The 22,708-nt window shown below is 42.7% G+C and overlaps 3 protein-coding genes across 5 annotated transcripts; all 3 read left to right on the top strand.

The window, feature by feature from the left end:
• Nucleotides 1-50: 50 nt before the first annotated feature.
• Nucleotides 51-4,452, top strand: calhm3 (calcium homeostasis modulator 3). Its single transcript, XM_060072924.1, has 5 exons — nt 51-415; nt 779-1,081; nt 2,005-2,132; nt 2,360-2,487; nt 2,840-4,452. The coding sequence occupies exons 2-5, from the start codon at nt 795-797 to the stop codon at nt 3,353-3,355; spliced, it is 1,059 nt and encodes a 352-aa protein (XP_059928907.1). The 5' UTR covers nt 51-415; nt 779-794; the 3' UTR covers nt 3,356-4,452.
• Nucleotides 4,453-5,149: 697 nt separating this feature from the next.
• Nucleotides 5,150-7,765, top strand: calhm2.1 (calcium homeostasis modulator family member 2, tandem duplicate 1). Its single transcript, XM_060072925.1, has 2 exons — nt 5,150-6,538; nt 7,014-7,765. The coding sequence occupies exons 1-2, from the start codon at nt 5,981-5,983 to the stop codon at nt 7,416-7,418; spliced, it is 963 nt and encodes a 320-aa protein (XP_059928908.1). The 5' UTR covers nt 5,150-5,980; the 3' UTR covers nt 7,419-7,765.
• A 4,286-nt stretch (nt 7,766-12,051) lies between these two features.
• Nucleotides 12,052-17,398, top strand: LOC132472777 (RING finger protein 122-like). Of its 3 annotated transcripts, none has more exons than XM_060072546.1 (8): nt 12,054-12,216; nt 12,479-12,542; nt 13,685-13,841; nt 14,675-14,717; nt 15,005-15,046; nt 15,363-15,445; nt 15,921-16,038; nt 16,501-17,398. In XM_060072546.1, the coding sequence occupies exons 1-8, from the start codon at nt 12,145-12,147 to the stop codon at nt 16,588-16,590; spliced, it is 669 nt and encodes a 222-aa protein (XP_059928529.1). In that variant the 5' UTR covers nt 12,054-12,144; the 3' UTR covers nt 16,591-17,398. The 3 variants fall into 3 exon arrangements, with proteins under 3 accessions (XP_059928530.1, XP_059928529.1, XP_059928531.1); XM_060072548.1 differs by having other exon boundaries at nt 12,077-12,401; XM_060072547.1 differs by lacking the exon at nt 15,005-15,046 and having other exon boundaries at nt 12,052-12,216.
• Nucleotides 17,399-22,708: the final 5,310 nt, after the last annotated feature.

Genomic DNA, 22,708 nt, shown 5'->3' with positions numbered 1-22,708 from the left:
AAAGCACTTTAATGGCCCCAAAGCAAACTTGGTACATACGACTTGATCTTTTATCGTTCTGTTCTTATACAATTATGTCAATAAATCCTATCTCAAATATTAAACTTGTGTGTTGGTGTCATCACGGAGGATCAGGGTGCGATGGAGAATTATCTTCTTACTTTTAATGAGGATTCAACTATTCCTTCGGTAATGGTATATTTTATATAACGTGTTTTGGCCAGGTCGGTGAATTTCACCTTTCACTTGTGGACTACTTATGGCGACTTGTTTTCAAAGCATCAGACCATAACACACACTCTTAGAAGCCTGTGTGAGGGCGGGGCGGGCCCAGGGTGTGGTCACTTTCATAATCTGTGATTTGTTTACTGCTGGTGGTAGGAAGCTGATTCCGGCACTGCATTTGAGCACACAGGTAGGCAAACAGGTTTTATCTTTGTATTGTCATTATGTTTGCCATTTGCAATTATTAAACCGTAACCGTGAATACATTAAAATATAAGTGCCTAAGAGATATTTAATGTTTAGGTCTGTAATTTGATTACGATTTAATTCCAATGTTAAGCAGGCTGTCTGTCCTGTAGTTCTACATCGTGCCCTCAACCAACTTTCCGTAGACCAGGTGGTCTCTAGGCCTACATTGCAAAGACGGCTGCTATGTTGTTAGTTTTGTAGCCAAAATGAAAACAATGTTCCTTTAATAAGAATTACATTTCCGAAAGTTGAAACACTTAAAGTCAAGCGAATGCTTTTTTTTGTTTTGTCCATAATATGCTAGAAACTAGTCGGCCACTATGGACCGCATGAAGTTGGTCCTCCAGTATTTCCAGACCAACTCAGAGTCCATCTCCAACGGTATCTGCATTGTGCTGGCGCTGGTCAGCGTCAAACTGTACACCAGCTTCGACTTCAACTGCCCCTGCCTGCCGCAGTACAACAAGCTGTACTCCATGGGCGTGATGATAGTGCCCCCGATCATCCTCTTCTTCCTGGGCGTGCTGGTGAACCGACACACCGGCATCATGATGGACGAGTGGGTGAGGCCGATCGGGAAAAGGACGAAAAACCCTGCTGTGGTTAAGTGAGTCGGTTTTCCTCTCTCTTCTATTGCTGAATATTTCTCGGACGTTTTTTTCCGCGGCTTTTTTTTTGTTGCTATAGTTAAATAGGATGTTTTTCAAAGCTGCTTTGATTCCTGTATTTTTTAATGAAATTGTCCTCCAAAATAAAGTTAAATCAATAATTTGGTTATTATCTAAATGTAATTTTAAAAATCCTATTTCAAATTGAATAGGCCTGTTTCAAATCATGTTCCTTGTTTGCTGATACTTTGATGATTCTGTTTTGTTAAAGGTGAGTGATTGAGGAACGAGGAAGGCAAACCTATAAAAATCCTATTTCAAATTGAATAGGCCTGCTTCAAATCCTGTTCCTTGTCTGCAGATACTTTGATAATTCTGTTTTGTTAAAGTGCTAGATGCCAGGATTTAGTGGCATCAAGCACTGAGGTTGCAGATTTCTACCGCGCGGAATTGATACCCCCTCCCTTTCTAATGACAGAAGAAGCTATGGGGGCCTGTAATGATCTTTAAGGTGCCAGTATTCCAAAATGATCTAATCGACTATGACAGCATCGAGTAGCATCAAGTGTCAAATTATGAGGTTCAATAAGAAGTTAGATAGCTATTATGAAGAATAATTTAAAACCCATCCTCTCTGAAGCCGTTTGTCCCTTCTGGGCTACTGTAGAGCTACATGGTAGGCTTCATGGAGGAGGACCCGCTCCCTATGTAGATATATAGGGTTAATTCTAAGGAAAAGAAAGCACAATTCCTATTTACATGGGATTGTATACTAATTTAAAAATACACATAATATAATATTAAATTGTTGTCAAGTTTGTTCCTTAAGATGCCAATCAAATCCAAATACTGTACCTTTTTAATTCCCTACGACCATGAGAATACCAGCACTAATACAGAGATCAACGGGGTATCTCCTTAGGTTTCTGTTCTCCGCCATGCTCCAGAGATCACTGTTGGCCCCCATGGTTTGGATCCTGGTGACCCTGATGGACGGGAAGATCTTCATATGTGCTTTTAGCATGGGCGTGGACCCGAATACCTTTACCGGTAGGTGGACGAGTCCCATGTCAACCCTTCGGTTACTCTCAATGTTGTCTCTGTAATCCCAATGTTTGAATTACTACCTACGTTGTTTTGGGTCACCAAAGCAGTCTAGGGGGTGAGTGGGGGATTTCCCCCCCGGGATTTTTGGAATTGTTGTGTAAATGGCACCAAATGCCCCTATCGCCACCATACTTCCACCCTTGGGTGAGTCCTTTGTGGTTTCTTTTCAGGAATGCCAAACAATACTGGTCTGGACGTGCACAGACTCATGGCCAAGGTTCCCTGCAAGGAGGACGTCATCTTCAGGAACAGTTCATTCCGTAAGGCTGTGTCACGCTACGTCCGCTGCTATTCCCAGGTAGGCTGGATTTATACCTGGACACGCACACCCTCACCCACGCTAAGAAATTCTGTCATTCACTCACCTACACTCGCACCTAATGTGCGAGTGTAGGTGCAAGTCTAATGTGCAAAAACAAAAGACACAGAAACTCCTAATAGTCTTCTGGCAGTGGGCTCTATTGGTAACAAATCCACCACCAGACCTTTGTATTGTTCTCCTTGTGTGTTTCATACAACCAACTCAATGAGCGATTCCTTTGCGAAAAGCACCCCCTTCCCTCAACTCCAGTCATCCAAAGCTCAATAAGACCTTTTCAAACATGACTTGTCCTCTTTTGCATGCTGTCCCCCCCCCCCCCCCCCTCCAGGCGCTCGGCTGGTCCATCCTGCTGTTACTCATCATGGTGGGGGCGCTGGGCCGGCTCATCAAGCCCTGCTTCGACGACCACGGCAGCTCCATGCAGACGCGCTACTGGAGCAACTACCTGGACGTGGAGCAGAAGCTGTTTGACGAGACGGTGGCGCTGCACACCCGCGACTTCGCCCGCAAGTGCGTGGTGCAGTTCTTCGAGGGCGTGCAGGAGGGAGAGAACGAGCGGGAGGTGCTGAACCTGCCCTACCCCCAGCCGCCCTTCACCGGCTACCGCCAGGTGATAGAGGACGAAGGGGGAGGAGGGGGAAGGGGAGGACGAAGTGAAAGGGAGGACGAAGAGATGAAGGTAGAGAAGCTGTATGGGATGACCAGGCAGGAGCAGGTGAACCGGATGCTGATCAAGTGGTTTGCCTGCAAGCCGGAGCTTGATGTGACCCACATCGCCCACCGCAACCGGGTCTGCATCACCTGGAAGGACGCCTACGGCAGGAGCCTCTACTCAGATGTTTAGCGCACAGAGAGAACACACAGGCAGGTGTGTGTGTGTGGTGGCTGGATGAGTGTGTCTAAATTAAAGTGCATTAAGGCTGTACAGACTGCTACAGATGCTGTAGCAGTCAGTGTGTCTGGGAGTTCTGGATGAGTATGTGTCAACTAATTATAGTCTACAACAAATGATTTAGTCAACACTCATCCACAGCAACTTACCGTGTTGCCAGATCGATGCATACTTCTAAGGTCTGTATGGGAGGGAGTAATATTTCATAAGATTATAGATACAAATATTTTTTATTTAAAAAGGATTGAAAAGATGAATAGCTTCAAAAACACATGAAACTCAAATAAAGCCTCTGAATGACCTTGTTTATATCATGTGTGTAACATATACATCTCAGGCATGGCAGTGTAATTGATACCCGTTCAGGTTGTAAATAAGATAACACCTTTTCCTGCTCTAGTATGACCCGATGGGTGAAGCGGGCAGGATCCTATTGCTCAACGCCTCCTTTGTGTTTGAGCCGGACCACAAGGTATGGTCTACAAGGCAGGCTGTGCCCTGGGGGCTATTTGAATAGGTTGGGTCCTCGGTTTAGCTCCTTTTGCATACAGGTGGTTGAGTTTACATTGGGTTGGGTCTCCTGAATACAGGGGGAACCTTCTGGCTAGCGATCCGATCAACTACCTGGGCCAAGCTACACGGCCCATTTAACACAGGTGAGCTTGTCTGTCATGTTTTATAATTATGTTGATCATATATTGGTCATAAATATTATAGAAGACCTTGATAAAATACATTCATTAAGGATTTAACGGTTTGGCATTAACCCAAATATTTTAAATAGAGAGAGAAAAACCTCTATTTATGAGATTTTTTTGCAAGACTTTGAATGCAGCGTTTGTTGATTATTTTTATGGACCCATGACTAAAAAAAGTAATCTATGTTTGTGTAAATGTTAAGAGTGTAAAAATAAGTTTTATTCAAATGAGATATAATATGGTGCATATATTTAACAATACTGTTGTGTAAAGAAATGTCTGAAATAGTTTTTAAGGTGTAAAAAAGTTAAGTAAATGTATGTCCTGTGTGAATAAAATCACTTCAAATACATGAAGGCCACATAAGTTATAACAGGAAACAACAGGCCCAGTTGGACGATAAAAATCGGCAGGACCGAAAAAAACGGAACGCTGATTTATGGAAATAAGGGCTGGCTGTCAATGTGCCAACTCGACTATATGTGGTTAACAGGTTTCATAGCAACCACACAAATACTCATTTAAATACACATTTAAAGCTACACCCCCAAAAGGATTTAGGGTTTGATATATCTATGTTAATTCACCAATATCACATATGGTGCATTGTAAATCTTCGCATCCACAAATATGGTTATTTTACCCCCCTTAAAATCTGTACTGTCTTGTAAAAAAACGTACAGTATATGTTTTCAAACATTCTCTTTCACTTTATATCTCGATAGAGAGATGGATAAAACTCAGAAATTTTGAGTTGAGTCAATGCTCGGCAATGTATTCATGTTATGAATGTTTAAAAAAATAAATCCTGAAGCACCCTTTGAAACAATGACCCAAGCCATTATTTCTTGGAACAACACAATAATAAATATATTCTAGGCCCTTTAATCACCATCAGGCACATGACCATTCTCTGTTAAGAAAGTTAATCTTAATGGATTAAAGTTAATCGTAAATCTATGAACATAGATCATGGGCAACTCCAATCGAGTACATTAAAATATAATATTTTATAATAAAGTCCACTCCATAATGAAGTGAATATTGGTCATCATTAAAACAACTCCATAGTGAAGCGAAGTCCATATGGAGATTGGGATGTTTAAGTACTAAGTTTGAAATAGTCATTCTTTGAACCTCTCTCACATGTGTTTCCTGTTAGCTTTTTTTTTTTTCACAGTAAGAGGAAACCTAGGGGGTTGGTCCTGAATGTGACTCATCGTGGTTGCCCAGACTCAAACACACACACACACATACTTTCAAAGCCCCTCTCGCACACACAAAGGAAGCGCTCTTCTCAAACCTAGAATCGGGGAGTTACTTTTCTCTGTCATCTTTACATTCTTTGCTTGTTCTGCCGTCAGTTATAGATCTTAGGATTTTGGATTTCTGTGGAAGTCATTTTTCCTCAGAATGATGCCATATGATGATCCTTCCACGGTAAACCATTCTGCATGGTAAGTTCCTGTTTGCATACTTTGTCATCGGTTTTGGAGCCCCGCAACGCTGAGCACAAAATGTCTTTCCCACGCCTCTTGGTCTATATGTAGCCGAGAGTCGACTGGAGAAGAACTCCACAAGAGAACTGAATGGCTGTATTCATAAAACCTTCCTCCCAACGGCACACTGCCTTTTGCACAAAAACAACCAGTGTCTTTATTTTCTAAAAATCAACCAAACCCAAAGACCAGATTGAAGACGACCCCAAGTTCTTCTTCACTCACCCCTACAAAAGCCTGAATCAGCTTGACCACCTGAAGAGCCTTCACACCCCAGCCTCAACCCTCCATCCTCCTCTGTCCTCTACGCACCACCGTCTACCCTCCGTCCTCCGGCATCCTCCGTTCTCCACCCTCCAACCCTCCACCCAGATCCAAGATGGCGGCGGCGGCACTGGTCACGGAGAACTTCAAGTTCGTCTCGCTCTTCTTCAAGAGCAAGGACGTGATGATCTTCAACGGGCTGATCGCGTTGGGCACCGTGGCCAGCCAGACAGCATACAACGTGTTCGCCTTCAGCTGCCCCTGCTCCCCTGAGAGGAACCACCGCTACGGGCTGGCCGCCATCGGAGTTCCCGCCCTGGTCTTCTTCCTCCTGGGGGTCATGATGAACCGCAGCACCTGGGACCTGCTGTCGGAATGCCGCCTCAGGTGCTGCCGAAGGCTGGCCGCGGTGTCCGTGTTCGCCGTGACGGGGAACATCCTGGGCCGCGCGGCCATCGCCCCGGTCACCTGGGTGGTGATCTCGCTGCTGCAGGGGGAGGCGTACCTGTGCGCGCTCAGCGAGTTCGTCGACCCGGACACGCTGGAGGGGTTTCCGAAAGAGGGGCGCAACGTCATCCAGCTGATGGCCAAGTTCCCTTGCAGAGGAACAGTTCCCAGCGAGCTCCTGCCCTTCTGGGAGGAGATTGAGCGACGACTGAAGTACGAGTCTCAGGTACTGAGGATCTTTGTTTTTTTGTCAGTTTGACAGATGCCTAGAAGCCCCCTTTTTTAACCACCAGGTGTGATTTTGATAAGCCTTACCAAGCCTTTTTAAAACTCTACCCTCAAGGGACATATCAAGGGTGAGTGTCCACCCAGATGTGTGATGGTTAGCTCAACCGGCCAGACCAAGTAGACTAACAACTGGCAGCATCCCCAGCATCACACCTGCTGGTAAAATGGGGCCCTTCAAATAACCTGGCTACTCATAAGTAGCTGAATTCTTTTTATTTTTTCTAATTAAGGCCTTGTAGCTGCGGCCCGCAGATGTCTTCCCTCTCTTCTTCAACCTATTTTTTGTCTGTTCTAACTCTCTTATCCATATAGGCAAAATAAAAAAAGTGCTGCATTCCTCGATCTCCGCTGAACCATTTGTTGGTTAGCGTCCAGCAATTCCTCTCTCTTCACTCTTATCTGTTTTCTTTCAGCTGCTGGGCTGGCTGATTGTGGCGGCCATGGCAGTGGTGGTCTTCCTGATGCTGTGCGCCAAGCGCTGCTGCTCTCCCTTCGGCTCCCAGCAGGAGGAGTACTGGAGCCGCTTCCACGCCAGCGAGCAGGAACTTTTCAAACGCACGGCGGCCGTGCACGCCAACCTGGTTGCCGCCGAGAACGTCAAGAGCTTCTTCGGCTTCGTGGCGTTGGACGACGAGGAGAAGGCGCAGGTGGAGGAGCACGCCGGAGCCTCCACGCCCGTCCAGAGCGAGGACTGGAACCGCGTGGCGGGGGTCTACCTGTACCGGGAGAACGGCGGGGTGCCGCTGTACAGCCGCTTACACAAGTGGGCTCGGTACCATGTGGATAACAACACAGAGGGCATGGAGAAGCTCAGCTGATTTAGATAAAAGCTCACACTCTATGATGAGATCTGACACTTTGTATGTCCCCCGATAAGGAGGGGGAGCTGCGATGGACTGGCGTGCGCGCAACCTTCGAATTGACATTGACTCGGAGGCCTACATTACAGTTGGTCCCGATAACACTTGAACCACACAGAAAAGTTTACGCTACATTTCATATGAGTAGGCTTAGATTAAATTTCCACAACCTGGGGTTGTGATGTAACAATACAATGTAATGTTCCTCAGGTGCATTTTTTGTAAAAATGAAATCAAGGTTAAAAACGATGCAACCTGTAAACCTCCATGTTGTGCATTTTTATAAAATCGATCAGTTAATTTGGGTTCTGTTGAAGAGAGGATGTGATATTTCTTGCATGCTGCAAGGCAACACCTCCCCCCCCCCCCCCCCTCACAGACAGACAGACAGACAGACAGACAGACAGACAGACAGACAGACAGACAGACAGACAGACAGACAGACAGACAGACAGACAGACAGACAGACAGACAGACAGACAGACAGACAGACAGACAGACAGACAGACAGACAGACAGACAGACAGACAGACAGACAGACAGACAGACAGACACGCACGCGTGGTAGCTTTTGTCCTAGGTTGTTTAGTTTTTTACTAAAGCGAAAGTAGTTGGATTAGGTCATTTCCATTTGCTTACATAAAAAGCTTGCTGCTGGAAAACTTTAACAAAGTCTGACAAAAATGGGAAATTAACTTGTAAGAACATTGGCTCTTCGGTTTCTAAAAGGAGAAACGTTGTTTGACATGTTTTCAGGAATTATAATGGAACAAACAAATTCTGCGGTTTATATTTTATCCAAATTCATAACCAATAGGCCTTATCCTACCTATAAGATAGGCCTACCTTTGTAGGCTATATATTCAGTGTATCAGTTTTCCATTTTAGATTACCTACCTGCAGAGACTACTACTGTTTTACTGTATGTTGGCCCAACTACTGCAGGAGAATGAGCCATAGTTTAACCGTTCATTTTAACTACAAAGCAATTCTTTGAACTTGTAATTTAACTTGTGCATAATGAACACTAGTAGGGGTTGTGGTGCAGTTCTCATCACTGAGACGGTTAAAGCATGTAAAGGAAAGCGAAAAACAAGATATGTAAAGAAACGGCTCCTATATCGTACTGAATCAGCTGCTATTCAAATATTGAAGTGGATCCTGATCAGCATATATCTAACAGTGGATCCTTTCTTGCAAAAACAACCTGTTTTTGATACATACTTATTTTCCACATTATTTCATGCCTAGTACCAATAAGACTTAAATAGGGCTCGATAAATACATGAATTAATACAAATACTTCTAGGTCCGTGATTTGTTTCTTGTCTTAAAGGTTAGATTTCTTAGATGACATATAGGCCTTTCTGATCTATAAAGAAGTTTCACTATATATTAACATCATTCATAGCCATGAGCAAATTACCAACAACTGTCAACAATTCTATTCATAACAGATGTGTTGACCATTGTTCCACCCATCTGCCTCCAGTGTGATACCGTTATGTTATGAACCTGTCTCTCTTCTACCACTTATTTCAGAAATACCAGCGCATGGTGTATTTACCTCTATGCAAATGGCCCTCCTCGTTCTGGATTCAAGGCAGGCCCCTCAATGGATACTGCCCTCCTTGCCATCAAGGAGAAGACACAGCATTTGGACAGCCTCCCTCTCCTTCTTTGTCATTGTGCTAGACTTTTCAGTAGTCTACTGGGTCCCTCAGGGTTCTATTGTGGGTCCTATCCTCTTCCCACCAAGATCATCCTCTTTACCCCCCAAGAACTGGGAGTTTCAGGCACTGCACTCTACTTGTTTACATCCTACCTCAAGGATCACACTTGAAGCTGTGTCTGATCCTTATAGCCTCTCTGCTGGGGTCCCTCAGGGTTATATTGGGGGTCCCATCCTCTTCTCCCTGTAAACTTAGTCACCGGATCCTGTCACTTGGCTTTTTCCGATCTCTGAGTGTCAAGTCTGGACAAGACTGAACTTTTTTTATTCCAGGGAAGGCTTCTCCCATCCATGAGCTCTCTATCATTATTGAGAATTCAGTGGTGTTTGTGGCTTGACGGCAGGGCACTAGGGGCAACACTGGATGACAAGCTGTCCTTTGCTGCTAACATCCCCTCCTGCAGATTCAGGAAGAATGAAACAACCGTTTCTCACCCTGAAGGCCACGCTGGGTTTGGTCCAGGCTCTTGTCATCTCTCTCTTAGATTTATGCATATCTCTTCTAGCTGGTCCGCCTGCATGTCTCATTCAAACTCCGCTACTCATCCAGAAAACATCAGTCTTGCTTGTCCACCAAATTCTCCCACAGCATATAAATCCTACGCACCATGCAGTGGCTACCGGTGGCTGCTCGAATCTGATTAAAGTCTCGGGAACTCGGCTGCCCTGCTGCACATGGCTCTGACCCGTCGTATATCGAGGAATGGTCAAACCCTTGCCCGTCCCCTTCGCTCTACGACTGCCAAACAGCTTGATACTTCCTGACTGCGAGAAGGCCCCAGCTGCTGCTCAGCAACATCTGGATTATTTGCTGTCCTGCCTCCACGATGGTGGAACCAGCTCCCCACTGACATCGTGACAGCAAAAAGCCCTGAACATCTTCTGTTTCAGACAAAAATCTTGTCCCCTGAAAAATAATGAAGATCTTCGCTATCTATATGAAGAATGTTGCGCATTAATCTTGCAATTTATGGGTTGTATCTTCATGGTTGAATCCATTTATTGTAGGTCAATTTTGGATAAGTCTGTCAGCAATATATTTGTAATGTAATGTAGCTGCACATTACTTAAGTGCATCATTTTGGATAAGCCATCTGGATATTTACAACATACACTATTTAACATTTTAGGATGCCATTTAAAAGCAATCATTATCCTCCTGTTCACTTTTCCTGTTCTTCACTTCAGATAGCAGTATTAGCAGTCCAAATTAAAACATTTAGCTGCCAAAACATGATACCCTCCATCTGGAAGACTAGTGACTCTAAATTCTGTTTTATCGTATTTGAGGTTTAGTGAAGATTTCTGACCACATAAAGTGTAATTTCAAAGATAGCCTATAAAGGTCATCACGGGCTCAAATTGAAGCTTAGAAATGTGTCTGGAAAAGTAGTGATTTTTTTTTTGTTAAACTTAAAATATCTCTCTTCATGTATGTCTCTCTCTCTTTCCATCTTGCTCTCTCGCTTTTGCATTGAAATGGTGGTTTAAGAGATTCAACAAAGGAAGAATAAATAGGTACAAGTATAACATTTCGGCAGAGTCTGCATAGGAGTGAGTATAATCAAAATGTTACTACTCTCTCTCTCTCTTTCTCTCTCTCTACTAAACATAGTAGTCACAGGCTGGCTACCCGACTTTTAATAACTTGTTTCTTCGATAATATCGGTTGTGGCCGCTGGCTGTGTCCCTTAACCCACCATCACACCATATGACGATCGATTCCTTCTCCTCCTCAATTATGATTCATGGCATCTGGCTGACATTTCTGCTAATTGACACCAGGTGGCCCTCTTGTATCATTCTATCTACAACTCTTTAATTGTTACCCTTTATTATTTGGCCTGTTGTCAACTATTTCCCAGTCACCCTATCCTTACATCCATGTATCATTTTATCACCCGAACCTCATAATACCTATACATAATACATCATATCAAGCATTTTTACATTTAGGTGAAACCATTATCAATAAGATGTATGTACTCATTACAATCACTGTGCTGGACTGCCCTCCTTATATCAGCACTTGAATTGGTTAATTAACATAACAACAAAAACAAGCGGCGAGGGAGACCGAGGGATAGAGGGAGGGAGATAAAGAGAGGGACAGACAGTATTTCACACGTAATTTGCTATTTATGCCCTAGATTTAGTTACACTCGATCCTCTCTGTGATATAACTTCCACAACATTTTGATACAATGAATGTGTGTGTGTGTGTGTGTGTGTGTGTGTGTGTGTGTGTGTGTGTGTGTGTGTGTGTGTGTGTGTGTGTGGGTGGGGGATGTAGCGAAGACAGATGATCATGTGAGATCTGTTTACAAAACTGAGGCTGCTCAAGTGAATTTGGCACCACAGAGAGGTAGGGAGAGAGACACATACGGATAAAGGGGGAGAGGGAGGGGAGAGGCAGAGAGAAAACGAGTGAGTGAACACGGGGATGAATCGTAATAGGCCTTTGAACTGAACGCACTCTCATGAGAAATACTGGAAAATCGAAACCTTGTGTGCGCGTGCGTTGTGTGCGGCAGGGAAAGACAGCACATCCTCATTCCCATTTTCTCGTTTACCTCTTAATTGGCCTGGGGGGTATACGTTAACGGGATACGACGGCGACTCGTCGTTGAGGGCAACGCGGGAGTCTGTAAATGACGTAAACGAGAGAGCGAAGTGTGTGTGTGTGTGTGTGTGTGTGTGTGTGTGTGTGTGTGTGTGTGTGTGTGTGTGTGTGTGTGTGTGTGTGTGTGTGTGTGTGTGTGTGTGTGTGTGTGTGTGTGTGTGTGTGTGTGTGTGTGTGTGTGTGTGTGTGTGTGTGTGTGTGTGTGTGTGTGTGTGTGTGTGTTGTAATTAGAGAGCAAGCTTCTATAACCCCCACCCCCCATCCAAACCTCTCCGCTTCTCCTCCGCCTTGTTTGCTGTCATGGAGTGTACCGTGTTCCCTTAAGCACAATGTGCCCTCGGCGAGACAGGACCCGATCGAGCAGCAGACTACAGTGTTTTACAAAACCCACTGCACTTCTGGTGAGGAGACGTCAATACAACGACACAGAGAGAGAGACAGATGTCGTCTTGGCCGCATCCCATGTCTTGTGAAATCGAAACATTGCTTTTGGTTTTGGATCGTCACAATCATCGTCACACCTCGAAAGTCTTGCGCTGTAGTACAATTAGCAGGACATTTATAAAGTATTCTTGAGGAATTGGAGGTAACGACTCCAGTGTCCCGGACTATTTTTCCCCCGGCATATTAAAAGTTGAATCGCTGAAAAACGTTTCTTGGCAGTGTTTACACTCGTCACCTCGGGACTACTTGCTGGTTTATATGCATCCCGTCAAGTGGTGCAGTGGTGAGTAGCCTACTCTAGACGCGACTAGTAAACGAACTGTATTTAGTTATAGATATTGTGTACCACAGTAACGCCGTTCAAAGCGTTGGGAAATGGCAGGGGACAGGGTTTGGACTGCAATTTGAGTTGTTGTGGTTATTGTTGTTGTTGTTGTTGTTGTTGTTGTTGTTTGTGCTTTTAATATGTGCTCAACATTGCTTCGCTCCCATAAAATCACAGTGGTAGTCCAAGAGGCATCGCTTTGTGGCCACTGGCCAAGTGTTCCACTATCAATGATTTACCCGTTACCTGCTTCTGACACTACAGCTCCCCCCGAGCCAAACACAAATAACTAACAAAACAACACCTTACAGTCCACACAGCATTGCGTCGCATGATTGTTTTATCATAGAGGTTTGACCATGCTTGCATATGCTCTGTGTAGGTGACGTCGTGTAGGCTACCCTCTGCTCGACCCCTGCTCAGGGCGGGGGTAACGTGACATTTGAAGGAGAAATAGACACTCAGACCTGGAATTTGGTGGGGCAGCGACTCTGGTTACAGAGAGAGAGAGAGAGAGAGAGAGAGAGAGAGAGAGGGAGAGAGGGAGAGAGGGAGAGAGATAGAGAGAGACTTGAGTTCAGATCAAACAATAAATCTACTTTCACCTGCGCACACACAGACAAGCTTAAAGCGAGACAAACCACTACAACTGGTTATTCAGTAGAAATTAAGAAAAACATTTGCAAACTATGCTACCATGTATGCAAATTCAACCTTGAGGTTCTGCAAATTATCTGTGAATAACAAAAGCACTGGAATTCTCACTCAACATTCAGCTATTCAAAGTTCACCTCACCTTTGACTGGAAATACTAAGACTGATTATAATAATGCTTAAGGACTGCTATATGTCATCCTTTTCCGTCATCTTTATACCTGTCATTTCAGGTACTATTCTAGTATACATACATATACTATATGTGACGGTTTAAGAAACCCGGCTGTAAGAACCTGTTCACCTCCATCACAGCAATGACCTTAGTATGTCTTTCGTTTAGTTAACAATAATTCATATTAGTGTATTGGCAATATCAGGAAACAACACTTTATGCGAGAATGCAAGTTATTAATGTTGTCTCGACGTGATCCTCTCCCAACCAGGGTGTCTTTGTGGATCTGGAATGCAAAGCTCAGACCTCAAATGCAACATGACTACAGAAGACTTCTATCACCTGCCCCTCAACATCTATGTCATTATCCTGGGCATAGCCCTCTTCGTCTTCATGCTCAGCCTCATCATCTGCTGCTACATGTTCAGGTATAAAACAGGCCGACCCTCTGCATGAGATCCTCCAAACTTTCACCCTGCTTTGAACGCCTCGCCCTATTAAATGTGTTTTCTCATGTTTTCATCCAAGCATATGTATCCTGGATAACTATCAGCATCAGCATTCTCATCTGCTACAGCCCATTTTAGGAATTCGGTTTTACTATTTACTATAGTTATCAAAATCAATTTAAAGTGAAGACAGATACAGGACATTGAGGAGCGGGTTGGATTATTGGCCCTTTGCTCAAGGATCCCTACAGGTTGGACGATGGGTATTTGGGGATCAAATCCAGTATTTTCAAGCATTTCCAACAACTACACATTTACCTGCCGCATACTTTGTTTTTCTATTAGTAAAGGATACTTTTTTCTATGCTCTTCAAAAAAAAAAGGTATTTATTAGTAAGTAATGATTCAGAGTCTGAGGGAAAACATAATTTGTGTTTCTGATGAACCTCTGTTGGTCGTTCTTCAGTGTTTTGGAATCCTCCAGTTCTCATCCTGAAAAATAAAACCAAAACATTTGTTGGGTTTTGGTTGTTGTTACTTAATACCAGCGTGGCAGCAATTTTTCCTGAAGTTGCTGTGTCGAGGCGTGACGCTATGTTTTGCAAGAGGGCATGCAAACTGGGAGTCTTGGTTCAAACCTTTACACCTAAAGTAGGTAGACCTGTAGGCATCCGGCCCATGAGAGTACATGTTTCTGCTTCTTATGGACATGTATCCGGAGGCTTACGACAAGTTGCTTGTATAACTTATTAGTGAATAGAAATTTAACATGGGAAAAATCTAATGTTGATCTTTTTTTTTATATACTAAAGACTACGACGACAAAGCTCTAGAGAACAGTATGGATATAATCAGGTAAGATGTGAGCTTTGCCTTAGCCTAATTTACTTCCCTTTTAAAGAGTATAACACAATAGAACAAGGACACATCTGAGGAAAATGAGGAAGTTAGTGCTATCATTGCTTATTTGCTAAATCTGGTACCTGAAGATGTGACGTACGATGACAAATGAGACCTGACACTAATTCAAAACAAATGCACCGATACACTTTACACTAATATTATACAAATCATATAATTAGCCGCAGACATATTATTTATATTTAAATGTTTAAATATGGTAAACATTTTTGTATTAACAGGTCGTTTTGAAAGAAGCAGGAAATAAACTCCAGCTTATTGGTGTAAGTTGAATAATGTGACACAAAAATATCCTAATGAATGTTAAGTCGTGTTCAAATGTTCAACTATGGGCCATATTTCAAAGCATGATATAAAAGTGGGGATTTTTGTAGTTGTATAACATACCTATCAGGATCATTATCCTAATATTGTGCATCATGTCTTCCTAGTAAATTCCAAATGTAATAGTAGTAATACATCAACATACATGCATTTTGAGCCGTGACCACCAAAACGATCGGGTCATAATTAGTGAAATCATGAATTGTGATTTTCGAGATTACTTTCTTGATACTCGTTCTTTTTCCAACATCGCAGCAAATGTGCGCCGTATGCTTGGAAGAATTCCGCAGCCGTGATGAACTCGGAGTGTGTCCCTGTTCCCACGCCTTCCACAAGAAGTGAGTACTCAGCTCTGGGTGGACACAAAACAACAACAGTTTGAACATAGAGCAGTGTTTCTTAAACTACAATTTGAGAAAATCATTTGCTATACAGTTGGTGGTGGGTTGTGCGTCCTGAACATAACAATGTTCAGGACGATTATTTCATTTAATTCCAGGTTTTATTAAAAAAGATAATAACCCCAGAGATAGAGGATAGGAAGCTCATTTTCTAGGGTTCTCAACCTCAAAAAACATTTGGACAGGAATTTTCATAAACTTCTGAAACATGTTATTCAGAACTGCCGTCTGTTATTGTCCAATGCATTGCCCTCCAACGAGTGACCCCAGGCTTGAGAAGCTAGCTGACCAACTGACGAGTAAACGTTAAACCCCCAGGTCCTGTAGCCAAGCGGTGTTGTTGACTAATGTTGCAGGAACATGGCGTATTAAGTGAGCGTATCGAGTCACCGCTTCTTTGACCTCTCCTCAGGTGTCTGCTGAAGTGGTTTGAGATCCGCAGCGTCTGCCCAATGTGCAACAAGCCCATCTCCCGCCTTCTGCCTGAGGCCTCAGTGCAGGGAACCCAGGCGCCCCAAGACCCCCCCGACGTCTGATTGGAAGGAAAACATTTTTTTTCATTACCACACAGACAGGCCAGTGAAAGCATCGCCGTGTTTTTTTGGTGTTCACCACATCCGTAGGACTCCAGTGTAATCGAGTAGGAACAGAACTCTTATGTGCGATGATCCACGTAAGGCAATCATTCAGAGGGTGCATATGATGACATGTTGAACTTTGAGGAGTTGTAAAGAGGTGTGCTCAAGTTTGAAGCGCTTGCTCGTGGATAGAAAGTTCTTTCAAGGCAATCTCTGTCTCGTCCCTGAAGTAACCTTTCTCTACTCCCTGGAGTCAGGAGCTGGAATAGTGATGATCTGGGTGGAGAGGGTGGGGTTTGGCCCATCACCCTCCTTCACCCAGAGACTCAGAGACTCCAGCCATGTGTGGGAATGGTGTATTCCCAATTGACTTCCCTCCCCTCCTGATTCTCACTCCTCTAACATCAATGACAGGGCCCGGAGAGGCTGGCTCTGCCCAAAAGAGCCCAACCAAAGGCCAAAGGAGAAGAGGAGGCCTATAGGGAATGTGACGTGCCATGTTAACAAGTCCCTGCTTCTGTGGGTCTGTTGATCAGTAGTATGCGGCTGCGATAGAGGAGGCTGCAATTTAAGAACTACTTTCTTTCAAGGTAGTACTTATAGTTTCCAAACCACTTGTAGTTGTACAGGTTTATTCAATATTCTACTGAAACTGCAGCTTCCTCTGTCGCAGAAACATACTGCTCGTGTTGGTTCTGTCTCACAAGATGGCGCCCGGCAGTAACTAGACATTCCCTATACAGATATTTACCGAACATTGTAACACTGATCATGGCTTCACAAGGAGTGATTGGGTCTATATTGTGTCTGCAATATGTCTCTGCATCATTGGCAGGTTCCCTCCAATAAGCAGCAAAGAGTCACGGTTTACACAAACTATCCCGAAAGGCAGCATAAAGACTCAACTAGGTTACAAGGATGGATGTAATGGTGTTTCATTGGATTGTCATGAACTGTCAGGAGAAAACTTCTTCAAAAAACCCAACACCAGCTATTCAAAAAAAAGAAAGACATCAACTCCTGCTTTTGCCTCTGGGGTGAAGGCATGTATACAGCAATGAGACTGAGAGTTTAAAGGACTATTGCCTTGACTTCCAAAAAAAAACTGGGATAGGGGTTAAATTCTTGTTTGGCCGGTTGGTTAATGGGAACACCTGTAAGCACTGCCACATGTTACACTCACTACAGGGTTTGGAATATAGAAGGAAATATAGTAAATGAATATGGTTGAATAAACATATATCATTTTAAGTTATTTCTAGAGGTTTTGTATCATAAATTGCTTTTAATAAAGTGGGCATTACTAAAAATATTTTGGCAATTGAATGTGACTCATCTGTATACCAACCAGTGACTCTTTATATAAAAGGAGTCACTGGTTAGTAATTGTATGTTTAAAGTTGAGGTTGAAAATCATTGGCAAACTTGCTGAAGGATCATTTGCTGTAAACAAAGATCTTGATTGATTCATTTAGTTGTTGAAAGAATGACTAGATGGTTAGAGGGCATTTTAAAAGCTCACACCCTAATAAGTTCTTTGATTTTCAATCAAACAATACACCTTGTATTTGTAGAATTGCATGCAATTAAAGGGTATCGATTTTTCAGCCTTGAGATGGTTGTTACAATGGACCGTGTTCAGATAAAGCCAAATGTTTTCCGGTAGATTTTATCGGTGGTTACACCTCATCTGCTGCACTAAGAACCCAGTTGTGGATATTTGGTGGGTGGGGAAAGAATGCCAATTATACCTGTTCAGACCTGCTGTAGTATCAGCCCTGTATTATTATGGGGCGTCATGTGCCTGAAGGGTGTGTCCTAGCAATGTGCTGAAGAGATCCTTGACTGTCTATCCGGGATATACCACGTAAACTCAGAGTGGGATACGTGTTTGCTGAGGACAGATTTAATTTAGGCTAATATCTGTTATGTCTGTCATGTTTGAGTTTGGACAAAAGTTATACCCTTTAGTGAACTCAAAACTATGAAGCATCATAATTGTAACTTGTAGGGTTGTTACTGGGGTTTTCCTTGTAAAAAACAAGACAAAACTAAACAAATATCTTCAGGAGCCAGCCACCCCACCCAAACCCATACTGGATGGCACTGTAAGCTGTAGATTTTGGTTGCAATCCAGGTGTCTGACAAGGAAAAATAAATGTCCAACTTCAACCCAAAGGGGAATTCCCTCTTGGCTAAGAGGCTGGTAAATAAGGAGATTACCTGGGCTACACTATTCACATAGACCAAAACCCATTCATTAATGGCAAAGACAAAATAGTTTGATGTGACAATAGCATGATATGCCGATCTGATATGCCACTCAATGCCAGTGGTAAAAACTTTTATCCTTAGGTGTACCACTGAATGGTCATCAAGACCTTTTTTGGATCAGCTCATATAGGAATGCTCAAAAAGGTGGTTAGAAAATTAAGCAACACTGCTTAGTGTGTTCTGCTGAAAAAATGCCAGTGGAAAACATGGGATGAAATGCACGCTAATCCATAGCGACACTATTATTTGAAATAATAAGTCATAATACTTTATTTACTGAACAATATTTATGATATATTTATTATCAATTATCTATGTTATCATTTGTATATTATTGTAAATGTCTGTCTTTCAAGAATAACATTTGACACACCACATTTGGTACCCTCTCCCACCCTGGTAGAGTGGTTCCAGAGTGGTAGGCTACCACTGGTTGAATAGCGCTGCTCTAGACTGGCATAGTGGAAGCTATTAAGGTTTAAAGGAGACATATTATGGTGTTTTCCCAACAAGTAAACATAATATATGAGTTCCAGAAAACATGTTTTAGAAGCTGTTTGCTGGAAATATCTCACCTACCACTATTCCCCTCTGTTTCAGTCCCTTCAGAATGCGCTGTTTCTGGTTTCTGTAGCTTTAATGCAAATGAGCTGCTGCTAATTGACCAATGAGCTGTCAGAGTGAACCACAGCATGGAGGAGAAGTGATTGTTGCCGTTTGCGGACTCCTGGAGCTCTCTATATATACTATAATATAATAATAATAATAATAATAATAATAATATTATATTACATATAGGTATTTATCAAATATATCTAATATCACCGCCAAAAGCTATGTGTGCCTCGGATGATATTATGAATCATAAAGACTGCGTCTGACGTCTCTGGTACTTCCACAACAAGTAAAGACTCGTAGTGGGGATTATGTCGGCCATGGTTGAGAAGAATTGGGGGAAAGGAACTTTGGCCTTGACACTCTGAAGTCCAAATGAAGCGTGACATGGAGGGGAAAGTGATTGTACTCCGGGAGCTGAGCTGCCGGACTGCTGCCGAGCTCCCCCCGCCGGAGCTGCCAGATTGCCGCCGAAGCTTCGGCGTTCAGCGGAGCATGGCATGGCTTTTTCAATGGTGCGTGCACAGTTAATAATTTGAGAGGGGTCTAGCTGCAGACATCCACCTACACGCTCCAGACATCCACCCACAGAACTTCCGCTGCAGACATCCACCCACAGAAACATCCACCAGCACACCGGAAATTGCAAAAATAAATAAATGTCGTTTTGCACTGCGCAAGCGCGAGTTGCAAATTCTATTGCCAACGTGTGAAAGGGACGGGACTGCACGAAGCTATGTGACACGTTCGGTTCAGCTGCACTTGGAGGTTATGGTAGGTGACTATTCAAAACAGCGATACAATTATAAATGCACGAGACTGGCATTTCTTTACCGATCTATTAGTTTCATTAAGTTTAGATTTTTTCATCAAACAAATAACCGAACGTTACACCAACATGAAGCATTGTTGTTTTAATCCACACTGACGTGGGTAACGCTAGCTAGGTTTAATTTTTGCAAGATAGGCAAATGTTTTTTGGAAACTAGCCTATAGGCTAGTCGGTCTTATTAAACTATTTTACAGATTTGTAGATGTGTTGCGAGTCTAAACGTTTTTAAGATGTTGACTTTTGACAGTCATCTGTAGACCAAAACAGAGTTAAGTTGTGATAAAATAATGACCACAAATTGAATTGACGCAGCTCGTTCCGCTTTAACTAGAGTTGCACCTATCAGCTGTTCATCTCCGCTGCGGTGGCTGAGAAGTGTGATATCATTCAATAGACAAAATCGATCTTTAAATATTCGATCGGCCTGTTTAGTTCATACAATCTGTTTATAACTAAGAGATCATAACACTTAGTTCAGTTAAAAGGGGTAAAAGAGATGAAAAATGTAATAAAACGGATAAAAGTTAATGAATTACCATAGCCTACTATCCTGTCTCAAATCCAAATGTTCAATGTCCCCCAGTCAATAGGGTGCTGGGGCTCGGACAGTTCATAAAACATATGACAGAGAGAAACAGATGTAAAGTACAGTATGAGGTAGAAATATATCTTATCATTAATTATATGCCAATAAAAGATAAAGTCAATGCTCTGAAGGGACAATAATTGCTGCACACCCCTAATAAATATTGCGTTTTTCCATTTTTCAGCCAGTTTCGTGTAGACTACCACTACTGAATTACCGGCCTTTGTATAGTGTGTGTGTGTGTGTGTGTGTGTGTGTGTGTGTGTGTGTGTGTGTGTTGAGGTTCTGAGTTTGATTAGCTGTTGAGTGTATGATGCGCTTCCGAATAAAGTGTTAAAACGTTTACAATGTTTTGATTTTTTTATGACTTTACTTATTCACTTGGTTACACACAGAGCTAAGTTAAAACACAGACTTCAGTTTGTCGTATTTAAAAATGGGAAAATAAGGTGGTCCAGCAGCACAAGGTAAGACAATATTATACACAATTAGAGGCAGATATTAAATGAATGATGGTTCAGAGTAAGAATGTAGGAATGCAAAAGTGCAAATAACATATGATAAATATGTTGGAGTGCAGTCGAATCTTATGACATTAAGACAGCCGAATGTAACATAAATAGACCTAATATAAATGTCAGAAAAGGAGAAGCTATTGAGGAATTGTTCCAACTATGCCTGTCCACTCATACATAGTTGCTGCATTTAAAATAATTATTAGCCTCAATCTCTAATGCCCTTTATTTTTTTATTTCCTGGCAATTTTCCATTGTATTTGATGTTGTAGGGTATCACAAAAAATAAGTATAATAAGGAAAAGTAAGGGATACAACAGGTTAGCGATGATTCTTATTTCCCCCACAATGTAATGCATGACGTCACATAATCCCTCGAACAAGTTAAAACGATCAGATTTCTTGGTGTATGGTTTGACCAAAAGCTTACATGGAACACTCACATAACAAAGGTTCAGAATAAATGTAAAAAGGTTGTTAATATACTTCGTTGTTTGGCAGGACAGGAGTGGGGAGCGAGTAGAACATCTCTATTAAACATATATCTGGCACTCATGAGATCTGTGTTTGATTATGGGTGTATAGCTTTCATGTCAGCAGCAGAAATGCATCTCAAGAAACTGGATGTTTTACCAGCGCTTGAGAATCTGTAGTGGTTCTTTTAAAACATCTCCAGTGTCAGCAATGCAGGTTGAGATGGGAGAAATGCCTCTAAGAATAAGAAGAGTTAAGTTAATGCTTGCATACTGGGTAAATCTTCAGGGGCACTGTGATACTCATCCCGCAAAGAGCGTTTTGAAAGATTGCTGGGAACACAATGAGTCTCATCTCATGAGTTTTGGATGGGTTGGTGATGCAAAAGCTGCAACTGTTGGGTTGTGTCAACTACAGTACAGTTCCGCAGTGTCATTCTCAATTCCTCCCTGGTTATTCCCCTTGCCAAGTGTTGACCTCAATATTCAGCTGGAGTTGAAGAATAATTCCAAACATCTTCCAGTGTGGCGCATAGTCAAGAACTATTTTAATAAGCATTTCACAAACTCTGTATTCATTTTCACAGATGGATCCAAAGAACCAGACAAAGGGTAAGCAGGTGCAGCAGTATTCATCCCGTTGAGCGAAACTTGCATTAAGAAAAGGGTATCGGACCATGTATCTGTCTACACCACAGAGCTGTGGTGTATGGCAGTGATATTGGCATTACAGTGGATAGAGGAGAAGGAGGTACCCAACACAGTTATTGCTTCTGACAGTTTTTCTGCTCTATCCAGCATTAGATCAGGAAGGTCGTCTTTTAGAATGGATCTATTCAATGAAATATTTTTTATAATGTACAGACTGCAAATGAAGAGCATATTTACATGTTTTATCTGGACTCCTGCGCATGTTTGTGTGAAGGGAAATGAGCAAGTTGATATTCTGGCCAAACAAGCACTCAAGGTATTACATGTAGATCTCCAGGTTCCTCTGAGCAAAGCTGAGGTAAAATCCTTCATCAGGACATATGCACAAAATACATGGCAGGAGCATTGGGGCATGAGTGAAACAGGTAGGCATTTGTACAGTATCCAAAGACACGTTGGTGATGGGAGGAAGGTGGGCTTCAAACGTAGGGATGAAAGTATAATCACTCGTCTTAGAATCGGGCATACAGGTCTGAATTATTCGCTGCATAAAATAGGCAAGCATCCTACTGGGAAATGCCAACACTGTTACCAGCCAGAAACCGTTGAGCATGTTTTAGTTAATTGTAGTGAGTACAATGCCCAGAGAGACCACCTTTTTCAGACATTTAGCAAG

The sequence above is a fragment of the Gadus macrocephalus genome, chromosome 15, assembly GCF_031168955.1.
Source record: "Gadus macrocephalus chromosome 15, ASM3116895v1".
Taxonomy (NCBI): Eukaryota; Metazoa; Chordata; class Actinopteri; order Gadiformes; family Gadidae; genus Gadus; species Gadus macrocephalus.
This window is presented reverse-complemented; position numbering and strand designations above follow the sequence as displayed.

Excerpts from the sequence above, each read along its gene's own strand:
- LOC132472777 (XM_060072546.1), top strand. The coding sequence starts at position 12,145 with ATGTGCCCTCGGCGAGACAGGACCCGATCGAGCAGCAGACTACAGTGT. Across the intron at positions 13,842-14,674 it reads ATCTGCTGCTACATGTTCAG|ACTACGACGACAAAGCTCTA; the intron begins GTATAAAACAGG and ends TATATACTAAAG. Across the intron at positions 15,047-15,362 it reads ATAAACTCCAGCTTATTGGT|CAAATGTGCGCCGTATGCTT; the intron begins GTAAGTTGAATA and ends CCAACATCGCAG.
- calhm2.1 (XM_060072925.1), top strand. The coding sequence starts at position 5,981 with ATGGCGGCGGCGGCACTGGTCACGGAGAACTTCAAGTTCGTCTCGCTC. Across the intron at positions 6,539-7,013 it reads GACTGAAGTACGAGTCTCAG|CTGCTGGGCTGGCTGATTGT; the intron begins GTACTGAGGATC and ends GTTTTCTTTCAG.
- calhm3 (XM_060072924.1), top strand. The coding sequence starts at position 795 with ATGGACCGCATGAAGTTGGTCCTCCAGTATTTCCAGACCAACTCAGAG. Across the intron at positions 1,082-2,004 it reads AAAAACCCTGCTGTGGTTAA|GTTTCTGTTCTCCGCCATGC; the intron begins GTGAGTCGGTTT and ends GTATCTCCTTAG. Across the intron at positions 2,133-2,359 it reads GGACCCGAATACCTTTACCG|GAATGCCAAACAATACTGGT; the intron begins GTAGGTGGACGA and ends GTTTCTTTTCAG.